Source organism: Clupea harengus, chromosome 15, assembly GCF_900700415.2.
Source record: "Clupea harengus chromosome 15, Ch_v2.0.2, whole genome shotgun sequence".
Lineage (NCBI taxonomy): Eukaryota > Metazoa > Chordata > Actinopteri > Clupeiformes > Clupeidae > Clupea > Clupea harengus.
Window position 1 is genome coordinate 4,789,258 of NC_045166.1, and position 20,476 is coordinate 4,809,733.

Here is a 20,476-nt window from a genome sequence, read left to right on the forward strand (position 1 = left end):
GGCGGTGGGCCGAAGCCCTGTATCTGTTCAACTTTGCAAATGAAACGATGGAGAACCTGAATTTCTAAAGTTGGGATGATTATTTTATTTCTAACGACACAGTCTAATTTGTGCACTGAGCATAATGCCATCGCAGGTGTCTATGTTACAGCACCAGGAAAATAGTGCTTTCAAATGTCTAAAACTCTCTCTCTCACACACACACACACACTCAAGCATCAATGTGAGTACATTGTCTGATGATAGAATGTCACAGGTTGCGGACCAAATGTGCAAGGGCCCTTCGTCGCCACATCGTTGCTATATTTCGTCTACTTCTTCTTCAACTTTTTCTCTACTAAAAGTGTTTGTGCTGCAAAAATTATAAGGCCTTATCACCAAAATTGGCAGTTGGGTTGAAAATTACACCCACCACTCAGGCACAAAAAATTACACATATTGACCTCATGGTGGCGCTGTAACAGTCCAGTTTACGATTTAGAAATTTTGTTTTGTAAGATTCAGTGAAAAGCATCTAAAGATCATAAGAACAGAATGGGATTAAAGAAAATGTCATATGTCAAACCATTTTAAGGAAATCATAACAACATTACCTGCACTGAGAAAATTACCTACTTTTCCAAAAAGAAACAATCATCCATTACAAAACTTTACATGCATCATCATAAAGTCAGTATGAGAAACACTGCAAAATTTCAGCAAATACCTTAATTTTATTACGAAATGTTTACATTGCTTGGAGTTTTGACAATTCAACAATTTTAGTGGGTGAATTCGGCAGACAGCTTTTGATCTCACCATCCACGTATGGTTTTCTGTGGGCAGTTAAGATGACCAGGGTTCATATCCCAGTTTCTTCCCTTGCCCTAATCCTGGTTCATAATCCCAAGGGCTCTCCCACACCCAACCCCTTCCTTTACCCTAATCTGGGTTCGTATCCAATTCCTACCCTTACCCTAACCCCGGTTCGTGCTGCATCCCCCCATCCCAGATAGCCTTTGGCCTGCCATAGTATAATTAATTTGATATTAAATAATTGACAGTGCATCGTTTATTGAATTATTTATTGTGTGAATGACACATTTTCTTATATTCTTTCTCTAAGCTGTCCCTGCTCTTTCCCATATAGTAGGACCCTCATAATTACATATACACATATAAGGCAATTTAGCTCTGCCCACTCACTTTGTCTCTTTTCCACCCCTCCTACTGTAGATTATTTCCACTGCGGGATGCTGCCACAGTCTTTCCACCTGATCTACCAGCAGAAACCCTCTGCTTACAGCTGCCCATTCCCACCAAACTATTATGCACAAATTCTACTCTGCTTATAATACATACTGTATACCAGTTTATTTACTCATAACAGTGATATTGGCAGTTGCCTGCTTCCTTGCTCTGAGGAGATTAAGCTGTTCTACAACCAATACTTTGAATGCCGGCTCTCTCCAATTTTATCCACTATTAATTTCATGTTTCATGTTTATACCTTCTTCTATGTTTCTTGGAATCATATATGTATAATGTACATATATGTACTGATATGTTTTATACTCTGATACGTGTATGAATGAATATGCTTGCTCCTAATTCTCCCTTCTCCTTCTCTCCTCCCTTACCTTCTGCCCCTTCCCTTTTCTATCTCTATCTCTCTACCTGGCCGGCCCCAAGCAGATGGGTCCCCCCTTTGAGCTGAGGTTCTGCACAAGGTTTCTTCCTGTTAAAAGGTAGTTTTTCCTTGCCCCACGTCACCTTAGGGCTTGCACTAGAGGTTTCAGGCTCTGGGCTCTGTAAAGCGCCTAGAGGCAATTTAAATAGTTTTTGGCACTATATAAATAAAATTGAATTGAATTTTGACAAAGACTGCAGAACACTCTTTGGGAATCCCTGTCCGTGCCCTCACCCAGGAATATGTTGCAGCCCATTATTTACTAAAACAACATTTTCTTTTCTTTGTGGCCATGATGTTGCCTGGTTGGTGCTTTTACTTTATCTGCAAAGTTTGTGTAAGTTTGTTTTTTGTAACTTAGCAAAGGTGTTCACCAGCCAAACATCTGCACAGTTTGATTTTCCACATTCATTGCGCTTTTCTCATTTGTATGAGCCAGGTTGCTGCTGTTGACGTAGCGCTATTAAATAGAGCAGAAACTATGCCCCAACAGCATAAGTGGCTAATATGACGTAGCGCTATTACATAGAGCAGAAACTATGCCCCAACAGCATAAGTGGCTAATATGACGTAGCGCTATTACATAGAGCAGAAACTATGCCCCAACAGCATAAGTGGCTAATATGACATAGCGCTATTACATAGAGCAGAAACTATGCCCCAACAGCATAAGTGGCTAATATGACGTAGCGCTATTACATAGAGCAGAAACTATTCCCCAACAGCATAAGTGGCTAATATGACGTAGCGCTATTACATAGAGCAGAAACTATGCCCCAACAGCATAAGTGGCTAATATGACATAGCGCTATTACATAGAGCAGAAACTATGCCCCAACAGCATAAGTGGCTAATATGACGTAGCGCTATTACATAGAGCAGAAACTATTCCCCAACAGCATAAGTGGCTCATATGACGTAGCGCTATTAAATAGAGCAGAAACTATGCCCCAACAGCGCTATTACATAGAGCAGAAACTATGCCCCAACAGCATAAGTGGCTAATATGACGTAGCGCTATTACATAGAGTAGAAACTATGCCCCAACAGTATAAGTGGCTCATATGACGTAGCGCTATTAAATAGAGTAGAAACTATGCCCCAACAGCACCTGGTCACCCTAACTGCATTCTGGGCAATTCAGCATGATTCTAAACTTTGAAGGCCTGTGAAGATGTACTGCTCAAGACAATCATACTTTACATCAACAGAAATGGACATGTCTTTTCCCATTAGCCACATTTAAATATCTGAAACGATCAGAAATGATAGCTGAAAGAAACGACACCACAATTTCTGGATTGTATATTACAGTCAATGAGATCAAACTATGAGGAGATCCAACCTATCCTGGAAACAGACATTTCCACCCTCTATAGCTACCTCACCCGCTGGCACCTGAAACTGAGCGAGCCTAAAAAATCTACCACCTGGCCAACCGACTTGCAAAAAAGGAGCTGGAAATAAAGATGGAGGGCAAAAGGCTGAGTTTCGACCCACAACCTATATACCTCGGAGTGACACTGGACCGCAGTCTGACGTTTGGTCCCCACCTCAAGAACGTGGCCGAGAAAACCTCCAAACGTGTCAACATAATCAGGAAGCTCACCGGAGTGAACTGGGGGGCAAACTTCACGACCCTCCGAACCTCGGTCCTTGCCCTGGTATATTCGGCTGCTGAATATGCTGTCGCAGTCTGGGAGTCTCAGGAATCCCACCTGCTAGTATCCGGCGTGACCACCAGGTCCTAAAGCTGGCAGAGAAGGCAGTCAAGGAGGATAGCCTGGTCCCTCCCGTCCAGGACGATACCATCCCCCAGCGCTTACCAAGGCAGCACTTTGTTACCAAAGCTGCAGCGCTCCGCAGGCAAGGCCCACTCTCCCCCTCCTGGGTGGAGCAGAAATGGCAGGGAGAATGGAGAAGCTCACACACCACTGCACACCTTCATCGAGTCCCCATCCACAGAGCCAAGCAGCCACCACCTAAGCCGCAAGGCCTGGTCTTGCCTCAACCACCTCCGTACTGGATGGGGAAGGACTCGGTTCTTTCTCAAGATGGTTGGCGCTTGTGAAAATGACCTATGTGAGTGTGGTGCCCCGCAGACTATCCCACACCTCCTTCAGGAATGCCCAATATTCAAGCCACCCAATGGGCTAGACGGTCTCTTCACTCTCAACCACACTACTATTAAGTGGTTGGAGGATGCAGACATCCCAGTCTGAATTGTGAAAGACAAAATTAAACGAACGACGACGACGACGAATGAGATCAACCTACAAAGCTACAATAACCAATCATATAGATAACTCAACTCACTCCCCCCCACAACATTTTCTTTGGTCTCTTTGCGGCCTATGCCACCTCAGTCCATACTGAAAATATCAAGCTAGCTTCTTCTTCAAGTTAGCTGAAGGGTCTGACTCATAGTTGTTGATGTGTGACGTGGTGAGGTAAAGCATTACGCAGTTCTTCATTTTGATTTTTTTCCCCATCGTGAGACATAGTGACAATGTGTTTGCAATTGAGAAGATTTTTGAAGAAGAGAGTATGCTTATACACTAGATTTGGTCATCCTCTGTGCATGGGATCTCTATCAGGTCTTCAAGTCTGCCGTGTCTGGCATACAGCCCTTTAAGAGAGCTTTCATTTTGATTGCAGAATCAAAAGAAACTGAGTGCAGGAGAAAGAAATGACTCACGGGACTCCAGCTAAATGTATATATCTATGAAATGAAATAAAAGCAGATTGTTTGTTCTTTAAATACAGAATGTTATCCTTGTGTGCACGACAGCGGCAAGAAATGACCCATGTTTTAGATAAACAGGTGCAAGTTTGGTGTTTTTTACGCATGGCACATTTTCATGGGAGCGGGCAGGAGCAGGATTGAAAAATCCATCACATGTCCACCTGCGGGATTTTGCGAGCAGGAACGGCACAAAATATTACATATTTTTGCGGGACAGGATCTTGCATGAGCACGACTGAAAAATCCATCCCTCGCAGGCCTCGTCTACAGTGGTTTAACATATGGGCTACTGACTCCAGATATTGAGGAGGATCATATCGCATACGGGCGGGGTGGTAGACTGCAAACACACAAACACATATGTTATGTTCGTTGGTCAGAAATGACGGTGTTCAGAAAATGAATGCTAGAAACGCTTTTCACCCCCAACATGGTAATATTATCCTGGAAGTATTGAAACATCCCTCATAAAGGCTACACCCTGCATATCGAACACACTTCTTGTAGTTCACTAATACTGTTGCATTAAATCATTGAACACAACAACATTGGTTCATATTTAATTAGGAACTTGGCTTATGAGGAGGATCGCTGTCAGCCTTATGGGTGCAGTGCCACCATCTTGAGGCGCCGTTTAGTTAGCAGAGGACCATCTTGCTGTCCACTGGGCTAAATCTTAGAAGATGAAGCCATCAGCAAAGCCTTATCAAGACTTAGCCCCTCGCTGGAAGACTTGCAGTCCTGTTCCTCCTTCTCTTCCCCTTCTCTCGTCCTCTTTAGTCCCTCAGGGAGGCATCCAGAAGCCTAGGCAGGAGTGCTGCTGTGGGTGGTCCGGGCACACATGGGTAAAATGATGGTGTTGTGAGTGTTCTCAAGGGTTAATAAATTATTAGTGTGGCGGTTGTGATGCACCCAAATGTGTCATCGCACATTGTTTAGGTTGTTTGGGTATGATAACTTATATGTGATGTTGAGGGGTCTGACCATTGTAGTTATCATTTGTATGACATTCCTTGTGGCTAGCATAGGTGGCTAGTGAAAATTAAAGTTTTTCTCTCTCCTTCACATGACCGTGTACTTTCAAAATTAATTTGAGAATGTTATAAAACCTAGCTAACATTAAAAATGCTTAAATAGTAAGAAGCTGACATACAAGTTGGGGAAGCAACCAATTCGCAATGAATGTACAATTATGAACACAGATTGGAGATCTAGATGTCTGTTAGGGAAGCAACCAATTTACAATTAATGTACAATTATGAACGCACACATGGGCCTACTGGAGTGATTGTGACTTTGTCTGTCAGAATCTTACACCGACTCTCCAGATTTGATTATAGACATATAAGACTATACCTGCACTGTCAAAACAATGCAACATGCAAGAATGAACTGAACCAAGCAGAATGAGCTGAAACAGCAAACAGGATGAAATATGTTCAAGCGTTTAGTGTACGGGTCACGTGACAACAAAGGTAACTTAGCCGAACTATCGCGGGATTTTGTGAAAGTTGGTATGGTGTAACATTAGCAAATCCAAGACAGGCGGAGACTGGGGCGCAGTTCCTGCAAAATAATCTTAAAATCTGCCATCGGACGCCTTCCGCAAAGTGAAATAAGCCGTCGAAATTATTCAACTTTTCAACACGTTTATATCGCCCGTTTCTAGTTATCTAGTTGCAAACCTAGGGTTAAGTACAAATACCCAGCAGGAGTAGCTACTTAGATAGCTGGCTAGTTAGTTAGAAAGACAACGTAAAGCACGGGATAGGACAACATCACAGAGTAAGACTGTCCTGCATTGAAGAGCAGTAGCTATGGGTGAGTTCATAACACTACCTTTTGATTATGTAATCACGTGAGCGGATTCGTTTTCTGGGGACCATATATTGACGACAGGTCGGAAAACTGAGTGACCTGATAAACTGTATCTAACGTTACTGGTTATCCATGGTGTAAGAATGTTTCATCCCTGATATGTAACGTAGCTGGCTAGCTAGCATGCTACCATTAGCTATGTAGCTAGCTCATCTAATTAGCGTGAGGTGTCACTGCAACCAGGTTGCTGTAAAGTAGTCTTCGCTGCAGTTCAGTCTTACTGAATGTACAGCCAAGATCGTAATGCAAACCTTCAGCGGCGTAATAGTTAATTAGTTATTTCGTGGCAGAAGTCAACTTCTGATGCTTAATGGTTTGGAAGTAAGTTTATCTAACGTTAAGAAAGACAGCATTTTCATTTCGCCATGTAACTTAGGTATGTGAAATTAGAGGCGTGCTGAGTTTAAATAAACGTACATAATTTTCTCTATGACATTTAATACTACACGCGAACAAATGTAAGTGATGTCCGCGAGCCTGGAGTTTGTAAAGTTAAGTAACATTCTCTTAATTTAGGGTTGTCTTGAAAGCTATGTCGGTATTATGTCGACAAGCACTTGCAAACGTTGGGACCACTTACTTTACCCTCCGCCTTTACAATTGGTAAATTCCTTTAGATTACATGTCGGTGCACTTCGATGCTGAAGTCATGGCTTTAAAAAAGAGAAAGAAAAATTGGTCCACCCAGGAACTGTTTGAGTGAAACTGTTTTATTACCAGATTTATACAGATTTAGAAAATGTATTCCCTCCCTTTTCCTTCAGGGGTAAATAAACGTAGAAGTTATCTACTTGTCATTCTTTGTTCTTTTCTTGGTGTAGGGCAATGTGGCCCATGAAGCCCTGGAAGTATGATCCGCACGAATGGTGAAACTATGCAGGCACACACTGTTGTTTTTCCTATAGTTTTTCCTCTGTATCTGCTTTCACCACTTCTTACAGTGTTTAGTGAAGAAAAAGGGGTATTTAAAGAGTTAATTATGTATTGAGGTCAGAATCGTGCTGTCTCACATCCCCAAGGATTGGAACCCTTTGACAGCTAGGTGTTGTGAACATCCATAGACAAACCTCAGACTGCGCACAGTCTTGCTTCCCCATTTGCAGCTGCACCACTCTATGTGACTCCACTGCAATTATCAAATGAATTAATTAATATGATTGTGCAAGAAATCCTTTTTTTTTTTATTATTTTCTTACAGGTCCCTCCTATACTGCCCTTGTGTACAGCTTTTTGATAGGCCTGCAAGTGTTTTTAAATGACCACTTTTAATCCCATTTTTTTCCCATTGAAAATGAATAGGGACAAAGTATAATGTCTTTGGTGGCACTCTGTAATTTTAATTATACACAACAAAGCATGTTAACTTAGCACAGCGGCCAATCCTCTCACTGTCACATGCAACTGCTCATAGCTAGCAACTTAACCAATATAACAACTGTCCAACCATATGATAGATCCTGTGCAGCAGGATCCAACATCAACGCACAACTGGCTGGAGACAGCCACAACACGTGCCTCATGCTGGACCTCAATCCGTAAAGGCACTCCTTTATAGTATAACATTAGCTTTCTGTAGCCCACGAGTGCTAAACACAATAACATGACTGCCCAGCCATAAAACCTGAGCAACAGGATATAACATCAGCAAAGCTGCCTTCATGAGTTTTTCACTGGGTTTTTCAAGGAAGCACCTTCCTTCATCAGTGTTGAATTAGGCCCACAACCCCTCCTGAGGGCTCTGGGGTCCCAGACCAACCCTCCCTCCCTCCATACTCATGATTAGAACACATGCCACTACCAGAGACACTACCACTGGCTTACTTTTTCCATCAGCCTCAGACAACTTCTTTAAAGCTCCTTTGAGTGACTGTCCTCAAACCAAAATAGAAGCAATTGTTGTGGTTGATTTGGCTACAAAGCCTTTAACACCAATCTCCACTGGTCTTCTGTGTGCCTCGCTTCTGCTACCAGTTCTGCGCATTGCAGCTTCTTCCTTGCAAAAGGTTCCTCAATCACATCCTCAAAGGGAATTGTTAGCTCAATAAAGTAAACACACTCAGAATACAAGAACATGCCTGGTCTCATAGCAGCAACAGTGCATAGCGGAACTTGAAGTTGTCTACCGATATCAGCCAGCAATCTCCAATTCCGCACTTTTTGTCCCATTTGCTAGTCCTGTTTGCGCTCTCCTTGTTTTTCTGTTTTTCTGACCCTCTCACACAAAATAAATACTACTACTATCTATTATCCCTCTCATTAACCAGCAAAGAGTTAGCCTCAACTCGTTTATTCTCAAACTGTCGTCATGTATAAGCAACCCTGGCTAGTTTTACATCCAACAAAATATTTTGATGAGCCAACACCCAAACTCAATTTGCAGCTTCTGAAAAGGTTTTATCAATAGTATTGATACACAATACTTAACCAATGCATTCCCTAGACTCTGAAACCTGTCCTCTGTCACTCAACGTGGAATTGTATCACCTGCCTAAACTCTTTGCAGGTTTTTCTACACTAGAAGGAATGGCCTCATCATCAATATACCTGTATATATTGATGGTCATTACATTTTTGGGTGAAACAACTCTATTCACCCTACCCCACCACACACACACACACACACACACCACTACCTAACCCCTCGTTCTCAAAAAAACAATTGAAAGTGTATTGATGTTGGCTAAGAAATGACAGCAAATTTATAGCATACAGCATATGGCATATATAAATACATTTCTGTTTGATTTTTTGACTTGCTAAAACTGCTGTCAAGTCAAAGAAAACAAACAGCAATGAAAATAGTTGGCTTGGTGAGGCATTCTGTCATTGATGTCCTTTAATTCAGCAACAGAATGTACCCACTCCCAGAGAAAGCCATTTTTTTATATCTCTCTTTTTTTTTTTACCTATTTTGGTTTCAATGAATTTTGTTTGTGTAGAGCCAATGCAATTGAAATGTCTCAAGGCACTTTAGAGCCTTGGACTAGAATCAAAGAATGTTTTTGGCATGTTGCAATTTGTCTGGATAATAAATTACTCAATTGGACCAATAATATAATCATTATTGACACCTCTGAAGTACTTAACTACTGATGCAATCTCCCGATTTACAGTTGCATGTAGGCTAACTTCATATTTGTCTCAAGTAGAAGTCGTGGTGGAGTACGAGTATGAGGGAGCACATGAAGATGAACTGACACTGAGGCCTGGGGATGTGATCAAACATGTCCGCCGAGTGGAGGAGGAAGGATGGATGGAGGGAGAGCTCAATGGAAAGAGGGGAGTCTTCCCTGACAATTTTGTCAAGGTGAGGTACAAAATATGATTATCTACAACTGATCTGTTATGCTTAGTGCTAAGTGGACAGTTATAGCATTGCACCAGGAGGAAGGAGTCATATTACTCCGCTTACTGGCAAATGGCTGTTGCTCTAGCTCTCAATAGAGTACATGCACAGTTTGTCAGTATTAAATGGCAGACGTTTCAGTTGTGAATTTAGTTATGTAGAAGGGTAATTACAAATGTAAATAGAGAGGGTTGGATGTCAAACTTGCTGAAAATGTTTCTTTCTAGCCAGAAAAATCTTTCACTGCTGATTTTGATAGGTTGTCATTGATGGATGGTTTCAGAACTTTCGTGGTCTAAAGATCATCTGAACAAAATCTGTATGAAGAGTAGTAGTGGAGGAAGATGTTTAATAATAAGAAAGGTAGAAACACCATAGACTTCAAAGGCAGAGGAGGAAGATGTTTAATAAGAAAAAAAGATAGAACCACCATGGACTTTACAAAACAAAAAATATGCCAGGTCGGTTTATTTAGTGGTTGTCCTTCTGCAAGTTTCTTCCATCTCCACACAGGACTGTTGGGTAGAGTCACCTCTCTTAACAAAGCCCTTCTCCACCAGCTCTAGGAAGTCCTGGTTCAAAACGTCTTCCATTTAAGAATTATGGAGACCACGGTGCTCTTCAATCTTCAATGCAGCACAAATGTTTTTGTAGCCTTCCCCAGACCTGTGACTCAGCACAATCCTTCGACCTTGTCAGCTGTGAGACCTTCTATAGACAGATGTGTGCTTTTCCAATTCATGTCCTATCAATTGAATTGACCACAGGTGGACTCCAATCCATCGAAGATGATTAAGAGAAATGGGAGGCACCTGAGTTAAATTTCAAGTGTTACAGTAAAGGGTCTGAATACTTATGTTAATGTGATTTTCAAAAATGTAAAATCCTGTTTTCCCTTTGTCATCAGGAGTTATAGTGTAGATTGATAAGGGAAACAAAAATTGAAAACATTTTAGTATTAGGCTGCAAAATACCAAAATGTTAAAGGATCTGAATACTTTCTGAATGCTTGTAGGCCTATACTTATTAATGGTCCACTGTCATTTAAAAATAATCTGCTGGTTTAGATGATATTTTTATGTTGGGACGTGTGTGTATGATGAACAACATGAACTTGACGCTGTAAAATCTATTGTTGCACCAAACATAAGTGAGCTGTAGGTGACGTTTAGGACTGCAACATATGGTGGATGAACTTGGCAACATCTCATGCTAAACACTTCGACTTACCTAGGAATGAAAGAGTATTCGTAGAAATGTCAGCGTGTTTAAAGGGGCTATATGTAAGCCTTACTAGCTAAATGATTTCATACCCCCCACTCCAAGCAGATTGGGAGCAGTATATAACCACGTTTGCACACCCCACCTCATCTCCCTTTGCAGAAGTAAACAAAAAGTTGCCATTTGCACCAATAAATATAAAAGTGAATTGAAGTCAATGGACAAAAAAAAGATTGGATAGCTTGATTACGATTGGTAGCTGTAATCATAGCGGTGCTGGTATATATTGACCTTACCAACACCACTATGATTAATTAAAGCATATATTTAATTAGAAATATAGCATACATTTACCTTGTATTCATTCAGTGACTAACCTCAACAAGCTGAGCTATAATTTATTAGCTCAGAAGTACTTACCCTGGAGTAGGTAGTTATTTTACCCCCAGAAATGGTCCTGAAAGAGCTCATGCAGAGGCAGGGGCAGGTCTCTACGGTCCAAACATGCTGGCCCCCTAAAATGGCCCACGTGGTCCCGCTGCTTGGGAGCCTCTCACAAGCCCCGCCTTCTTGGAGATGATCCGGCCCAGTCATCTTGCTGCAATGTTTTGTCCTTTTGCTCTGATTTCCTCTCTACACCTTTACTGATTAGGTCTTTGCACCTGTTATGCATCTGCCAGGTCAACTTGACCATTTATATCACCACTTATATCATATAATATATCCCAGACTTACACTCACAGCCACTTCAGTAGGTACACCTTGCTAGTACCAAGTTGGACCTCCTTTTGCCTTCAGAACTGCCTTAATTATTTGTGGCATAGATTCAACAAGGCGCTGGAAACATTCCTCAGAGATTTTCCATATTTTTCCATATTGTCATGAGAGCATCACGCAGTTGCTGCAGATTTGTCGGCTGCACATCCATGATGCGAATCTCCCATTCCACCACATCCCAAAGGTGTTCTATTCTAAGCGCCTAGAGACAATTGTATTGTTATGGCGCTATATAAATAAAATTGAATTGAATTATTAGATTGAGATCTGGTGTTTTTGGAGGCTACTGGAGTACAGTGAACTGAAACCAGTTTGAGATGATTTGAGCTATGTGACATGGCACGTTATCCTGCTGGAAGTACCCATCAGAAAATGGGTACACTGTGGTCATAGTGGGGTGGACATGGTCAGCAACAATACTCAGGTAGGCTGTGGCATTTAAATGATGCTCAATTGGTACTAAGGGGCCTAAAGTGTGCCAAGAAAATATCCCCCACACCATTACACCACCACCACCAGCCTGAACCATTGATACAAGGCAGCATGGTTCCATGCGTTCATGTTGTTTACGCCAAATTCTACTACCATCTGAATGTCACAGCAGAAATCGAGACTCATTAGACCAGGCAACATTTATCCAATCTTCTATTGTCCAATTTTGGTGAGCCCGGGAGAATTGTAGCCTCAGTTTCCTGTTCCTAGCTGACAGGAGGGGCACCCGGTGTGTTCTTCTGCTGCTGTAGCCCATCTGCTTCAAGGTTCGACGTGTTGTGCGTTCAAAGATGCTCTTCTGCATACCTTGGTGGTAACGAGTGGTCATTTCAGTTACTGTTGCCTTTCTATCATCTTGAACCAGACTGGCCGTTCTCCTCTGACCTCTGGCATCAACAAGGCATTTCCTTCCCATCGAAGTGCCGCTCACTGGATATTTTCTCTCTTTCGGACCATTCTCTGTAAACCCTAGAGATGGTTGTGTGTGAAAATCCCAGTAAATCAGCAGTTTCTGAAATACTCAGACCAGCCCGTCTGGCACCAACAACCTGGCCACATTCAAAGTCACTTAAATCACCTTTTTTCCCCATTCTGATGTTGGGTTTGAATTTAAGATCCTCTTCACCATATTTACATGCCTAAATGCATTGAGATATTTACTTTAACAAGCAGTTGAACCGGTGTACCTAATGAAGTGGCCGGTGAGTGTAGAAAAGTGTTGTTAGAATCTATTCGATGCTCTTCACATCATACTTAAGTGGTCATAATGTTTTGGCTCGGGTGCAAAATGCTCTCAAATGACTTTGGAAAGGTTAATCAGTCAGGTAATCAGTCCTTACAGTCATTGCATTGTTTTTCAATTGTGGTGTCTTGATTATTTGAAATATCATAAATAAGTGTGCACCTGGATTTCAATTAATCATTTCTGTCCCTTGATTTTTCAGGAACTGAAAAAAGAATCAAAGGAAACCAAAGAGGAGGTAAAAGAAGAATCTCAGCCCTCAAGACGTGTGTCTGGAAATGTGGCCAGTCTTGTCCAGAGGATCAGCACATACGGCATCCCAGTGGGGGGCTTCCAGCCATGCTCCCAGCCTCGTGTCAACAAAAAGAGTCAGTTGTCCTGATACACATTATCTTCTGTTTCTCAATCACCGTTAGTCATTTTGTCTCTCTGTGTCTTCCTCAGACCTGGCTCCAGGTGATCATAATGTACATCATAAAGTTCTCACTCTGTACACACCAAATCTTGAGAACAGAGACTCAAACTTTTGCCTTCAGGGAGCGGTAAATGGTAAAATCCCCCCGAAATAGGGGATAATACGCTGACTTAACCTGTAGACAGGCTTCTCTTATTTGTAGGTTTCCGTTCAACTTGGTATTAGATCATATTAAAATAAGCATAAATGTATACATTTTAAAACAATTGTCTTGATGTACACAAGCTATCTAATTCAATAACCTTTTCATTGACCCAAAGGCAATGATCACTGTGAGGTGAAATTGATGGGGACCTCCAAGTACTCAAGTAGTTTCCTTACTATGCACAGATATCTGACATTAGTTGTTTGACCAACTGCCGACAGCAGTGGAGTAGCCTGCTTCTTAATAGAACCAAACCGGCTGGTGGAAACGGCTGATTCGGCCTGGGCTGTTTGTCTATCTACGGCGATAAACAAAATGAACATGAAATGAACAAAAAGACATTAGAATGCACCAATCCTAAACCATCGTTGCCCAAGTGTAATGTATTTATCTGGCACAAAATATCACGTTTCCTTTAACGGAAGAGTGGTGCATTATGCCTACATATTTCTGTATTTAGCAAGGAAGCAGGAGCAAACCTGTGTTATGAGTTAATGCAATTAATCGATCTCTGATATCCTCAAAGTAAATGCATATCCTGGCAGGCTTCTGAAAAAGAAAAGAAGTTTTTTTTTTTTTTCCAAGGTTAAACCCCTTGAATAACTCGAGCGTTTCCACTATCCGTTGTCGTCCTCAAAATAGTCCTATATGCGATTGCGGTAGCTAATGCGATTGCAGCTGCTGTGTGAGAACCTGAGCATGCAATCCATTGAGCACAGAGGCTCGAACATGCTGACAGGGCTGGCTCTCCTGGAGCATTTCCACTATGGGGTAAAACCCTGGTGTCTGCTGTGTCGAAAAGGCCCATATTCTGCCACCATCACTCCTATGTTTCAACGGCACATTGGTATTCTAAATTGCCATGTTTAAAAGGTGGGTTTATTATTAGAGAACCCTTTTGTAATTATGATTATTTGGATAAAATCTAACTATCAATCAGGTAGCAATCTAACTAGCTTTCTTTGGGCTGCTTGAGTATCTGGAGCATCTGCACCATCAGTGGATTTGATTATCTCTAAAAATAGCCAGAGGGAAAGAGCTTTCTTCTGAAATATGTCAGTCTGTTCTCAAATATTAAGGCTATTCCATGAATGAAATTGATAAGAAACTGGCGATATCTGACAAACGTCTACCGTATCCTTCATAAAAAAGTGTAAACCAGATCTAACCAAAATACAAAGACAAGCGGGTCGCTCAGGTGCACAGCTGTACTGGTGAATCAAAACATCAGAATTCTAGTTTGAGAAACAGATGTCTCGCAGGTCCTCAGCTTGCTGCTTTATTAAATAGTAGCCAGAAGACCAGTCTTTTCTTCAGGGAATGCTGGCCTTCCAAGCAAAATTTCAAAGAAAACAACATATCTGAAATTGGCGAACTAAAGGAAAAGTGAAAAATGGAAACCAAAAGGAAACCAATACTGGGTCGAAGATGAAACTTAAGTTGAGGTGGTTGGATCACAGAGAAGAAACTGAGATGCAGAACAAATGAAAATCTGCTGGAGGAGTGCTTGACTGATTTCTCAAGCATGGTAGAGGAGATGTGATGTTTTGGGGGTGTTTTGTTGCAAGTTAAGTATATAATTTGTAATTTCTCGCCATACCATACCTTGTTGGACAAAATGATGTGATATCCCGATGCTGGAATGTGCATACACAGTCAAAGGCCACCTTTATGTGTGTGAAAAGACCAAACTGCAAGCATCACAATTTCAATCTACCAGGAAAATATCAATGGTATTGATAGCCTTAACAATGAATTCTCAAAGCTCTCCAACATGTCTTTGGTCACTCGACTGCCTAATTGCCTCGTTTACAAACCTCTTAAATTTCTTCACCTCTAATTGCAACCTCTTAAGTAGTCAAAGGCACACTTTGTGACCCAATCGGTCAAATCTGTAGCTCAATAGGCAAACACCACTCTTGCAACTTTTCTGGCTGAAGGATCTTATCAATGGTATTGACAGAACTAACTTCAATTCTCTGTTTGTATTTTCTGTCACCTCTCATCCTTGTCAAATCTTGTGCTAATAACTGATTCTTGATGATGCTTTTTTTTGTGGTGGTCAGTCACTGCTAGAAGGTCAAAAACATTCTGGATTCTTTCACCTCACTTGCTGAATCTTATGAAATGTTCTGCTGCTGTTATTTTAGAATAAATATATTAATAAAAACATTTTTTTTTGCCTTTTCTAGAGCCCAAGAAGCGTCTGTGCAAGGCTCTATTTGAATATGTACCTCAGAATGAGGATGAGCTGGAATTAAAAATGGGAGACATCATTGAGGTCACAGAAGAAGTGAGCTGATCTTAATTTAAATGCAATATTTTCCTTGTTTAACTAACTGAAATGACCTTTGCTTTTGTGGTTGTTCCTATCATATTTAGACTTGAGAACCTACAGATACAACTTAAGGATATTCAAATTCAAATTAGATTTTAATGTATTGTTCTGTAACAATGTAATGTTGGTAATGTACTGTAATTGTATTGCCTGTAGACACTGTAGAAAACAGACAGGCAATAAGTAATCTCGGTCTGTGCAGTAAGAAGGCACTAGACCCACTAAATCAGGTGTATTCATAACACGAGATGTACAACTGATGAGTTTCTTCAAGTGTACAGAGCAGAGAAAAGGAAAACTATCTGAACAGTGTTGGCCAGGACCAGGATTGAAAAGGCCAGCTCTAGACAGTAGTGGTGATGTATTCTGAGTGATGTGGTTGAGGGTGTGAACTGTGAACTCTGTCTACAGGTGGAAGAGGGGTGGTGGAGTGGTCTCTTGAATGGGAAGTTTGGTCTCTTTCCCTCCAACTTTGTGAAGGAAATGGAGGAAAGTGATGAGGCAGACGCACCAGACAATGGTACCACTGAACCAGGTACAGATGCACTGAGCTAAGATACCATTTAACTACATAAAGTCATCAGAGATGCTCCAGGGCTACATTGCCATAACTTTTAGTATCTCTCAATAGACAAAAAAATATGTTTTAGTGGAATCTTACAATGCAGCTGTCCACTGATGACACACACACGCACACACACACACACACACACACACACACATATTTAGTCAGCTAGGGTGTAGCTGTGTTAACCCAATTTCTTGACCTGGTTGTTGTTTTACAAAGGCACACAAGCCCCATCGGGCCAAATCCGGGCAAGGTTCAAGGTGAAAGGCGGGCTTAGAGACACTTAAATATCAAAATTGGTCCCATATTCAATTAGAACGCTAAAGCCAGCAGCCCCAAAATGCTGTGGAATCCTCTGATGGAAGCAGGTGCCTCAGAGCCCATAAGAAGAGACCGATAAAACACAGATGGTACAATCATTTCTACATCTTCGTACGTTTTCGACAGTGTTTTTTTACTGTTTTTGAGGTAAACAGACGCATATGTATCTCTGTAGGGATCCTTTCCGTGTTGTCTGACACAATAATATTTATTGGCAATATCAAGCGGTTTACTTTGACGCAGGTGTGCTTGCCTCTTAGGATTCCATCGTATAGCCGTTTTTAGGTTGCTGGTTTTAGTGTTCTAATTCAATACCGGACCGATTTCAGTCATTAAGTGTTCCCTTTCAAGTTTTGGACCCAACAAGCTCTAAAAATAGGGCCCAGGTTAATCCTAAAGGTTTCCTTTAACAAAATACTATATTTGCCCCTTGTTACAAACATAATGCAGGCAGGTTTTATAAACGATGCATGTCATGATCCACAACACTCTCAACATATTTCTATACAAAACACAACTTGCTCAAATGAACACAATATTTATGGATGTTTAATTACCATCAAATTCAGATGGGATGATCATAAAAGCTAATTTATTCCAAGGGATGGTTAGCATGTTATGCCCTAGTTGGCACTGCCTAGAAGGTAGACACCTGGCTACAGACTCCTCAAAGCCCCACATATTCCCATTCATCCTCTTAAAATAACCCCATCAATCAATATGAACGTCAAACAGATTGCTATAATCTCATTCCATGGATTTTTGAGAGTAATGTGTTCCTGAAGTGAGGGGCAGAGAGCAAGCATATTACACGACGCCTCACCATGATCACCTTATATATGTGCCATCCAATACTCTTACACATTTTCACTAGTTGTGACCTAAACAGATGTGCTCTGTGCTTAAACATACTCTTGAGTACACTATTAGAGGAGTTGACTGGTAAATCCACCTATAATAGATGGTCAAAATCGAGCTCCTTGATTGGTCATGAGTGTTCAGGAAATCAGTGTGGTGTACAATGCAAACACTTTCAGCACAGACATTCATATTATGACGCAGTCTCAGCCGTCTGTATGTTTATTGGTCATTAGTTGTTGGCTATAGCCTATTCCGGTCGCATATCTATTGTGTGTTTGAAGTAGAAGGTGACATGGGAGTGGATTTTCTCTCCTGTCCCATCCCTCTCCCACAAAAATACTCCTGTCGGGGACTCCCATCCCAGTCACATGCAGACCATCCCTGGTTTCTTTTGTTTCTTTTTTTGGGGGGGGCTGGGTAAGTCATTAGGCAATGTAATGATTTTGATTTGATTTTCTTGCTATCCTTTCCTTAGATTACTTTGTGTTCTTGTGCACAGATTTTTTAAATGATTTATTTAGTCACATAATTTTGCCGGTATGTTGGTTCGAGATTTGACCACCTGGCATCTTAGGCTACTCGTCCCCCAGTCAGTGGTGTGTGTGATAACTACTTTACACATCTTATTAACTGTTGACAGAGTTTTAATACGGACCTAGGGTTGCATGATTCCTGTCCCACCTGCTTCCTGTCCCATTGCAGTCACGTGATGGCTTGTGAAATTGACTCCCATCCTGAGGGAATCCCACAGGAATCATGTGACCCACAGAAGTCCGGAAAAATGTCAGCCTCTAGTTTGGAGCACTGAAGCCACTGAAAATGCAGGGCAGCTTTATGGGATTATATTTACATGAAACGGAAGTTTGCCCTCCCTCTCTGTGTTGTGTTTAATGATGGTAAAAATGACATGTGACACCAACTAGATTGGGTGTGCTTTATTGCTCTTCAAAGCAGTTGGCTAACTTTCCATAGCTGACTAGCAAGATTAGCTAACAGTACTGGTGTCAGGGTTTACACGGGTCATGGAAAACCCGGAAGAATTTCAAATTTGTTTATAGCAATCTCCAGGCCTGGAGAAGTTTTGAAAAATGAATAAAAAAAACAGAAAGGTGAAGTTGACATGACAGTAGACATTCAGTTGACATTCACCACATACAGGTCCCCTCCACAACTATTGGCACCCTGGTAAAGATGAGTAAAAAAGCCTTTTGGTGAATAGATTTACACTCACTGAAATAATGAGAAAAATCCATATACATCAAGTAAATGTATTCTGTGTGAGAGAAATACCTCAAGAAATAATTATTTTGAACAAAACCGCATGTGAACAGTTATTGGCAGTTAGAACATTTGATACTTTCTACAACCTCCCTTTGCCTATAAAACAGAACTGAGTCGTCTTCTATAACATCTTATAAGGTTGGACAAATACAGACCAAGGAATTTGAGGCCATTCATCTTTCTAGAATGTCCAGATTGTCCAGGGTTAGCGTTAGTGTTAGGTCCTCCAGTGTTTCCCCTAGGTTTACAGCTTTGGGGGGGGGGGGCACGGTGCGCGGCGCGGCCACCGACACAAACGCTTAAAGGAATCATGGTGTTCATGTATTTCTTTTAATGACAGCAGTCAATATAACAACTGAACAATTATTTTAACTGTACATTGAACTAAACATCGGAACATGTCTTTTTATGACAATTATCCCCAAAGTGTGCAGCTTTTGTCACTGCAGTTTACCTTTTTGGCCTTCTGGAAGAAAATGTTTTGAGATATTTGCGGCCTAAAATTCCTGATTTCGCTGGAGCTTTTCCAAAAAGTTGCGATGAAAGTTTTTATTTGTAGGTGTTTTTTGCAATGAAATTGCCGAAAACAAGTGAAAGTTGGGATATAAAGTTGCGAATTGTCCTCTTTGTAATTATAATTGAATTATATGTTGAAAAATAACAAATAATAAATTAATAAACAAACATTAATTCATCAAGAACAAAACGATTGAGAAATGGTCCTCTTAATAACCTCACCAATATGCCAAACAAAAGATTACCAGGACTACAAAAATGTAGCAGAATAGGCTTTACTTATCCACAACGAAGTGCACATGTTGGCATTACAAAAGGACCATCAGTAAGACTGAATTAAATGTTATGAATGTCTCAGCCTTCATATGACGAAAAAAAAACAGCCTGTGTCACTATGATCTGTCTCGTCATCTACAGTCCTGCCTGTGTTTCTGCCGTTCTCATTCTATGCTTATCAATCTGTTTTGCTATCCTTGTTTATTTATTTTATCCGTATAGGTGTTAATGTTCAATTTCATATATTAATTTAAAGTCGTCCAATTTAAAGTCATCCATTCTTCAACACTAGCTGCTACCTTATCTTCAAACAGAAAGTAACGTTAAATCTCCATGGCAACAGCTCTTGAGGGTTTGGGAAATAATCAGATGTATTGCTTCCTTCATTATTCACAGCAAAATAAATAATGTTCATTACATTTCATAGATTTATTACCAGACTCTATGTAAAAAGGGCCACGCACAACTCGCGGAAAATGATAACAAATGGAAGCCAGATCTATTTCTGAATTTTCGGTGCGGACATGGGCGTACGTTATGTTTCCACGTCTGTTGTAGCCATTCTCATTAGGCCTCATTCTCGACCCTACCTAGGAAAAGATCGCTGGATTCATGAACGCCTGGAAATGTGTTTTTTTAAACCTTAAGTGTCCGTAGCTGGGCACTGATTCTTAAGCCCAATTCTGTCCGCTGATGTGTGTGTGTGTGTGTGTGTGTGTGTGTGTGTGTGTGTGTGTGTGTGTGTGTGTGTGTGTGTGTGTGTGTGTGTGTGTGTGTGTGTGTGTGTGTGTGTGTGTGTGTGTGTGTGTGTGTGTGTGTGTGTG

The 20,476-nt window shown here is 41.1% G+C and overlaps 1 protein-coding gene across 1 annotated transcript in view; it reads left to right on the forward strand.

The window, feature by feature from the left end:
• Positions 1-5,918: 5,918 nt before the first annotated feature.
• LOC105900088 (CD2-associated protein) overlaps positions 5,919-20,476 on the forward strand; it is a 40,047-nt gene continuing 25,489 nt past the window's right edge. Inside the window, exons 1-5 of the mRNA XM_012827341.3 lie at positions 5,919-6,236; positions 9,443-9,600; positions 13,074-13,239; positions 15,684-15,784; positions 16,241-16,364. Coding sequence (XP_012682795.1) covers positions 6,233-6,236; positions 9,443-9,600; positions 13,074-13,239; positions 15,684-15,784; positions 16,241-16,364 — 553 coding nt within the window. The 5' untranslated portion in view covers positions 5,919-6,232. The remainder of the gene's footprint in view (positions 6,237-9,442; positions 9,601-13,073; positions 13,240-15,683; positions 15,785-16,240; positions 16,365-20,476) is intronic.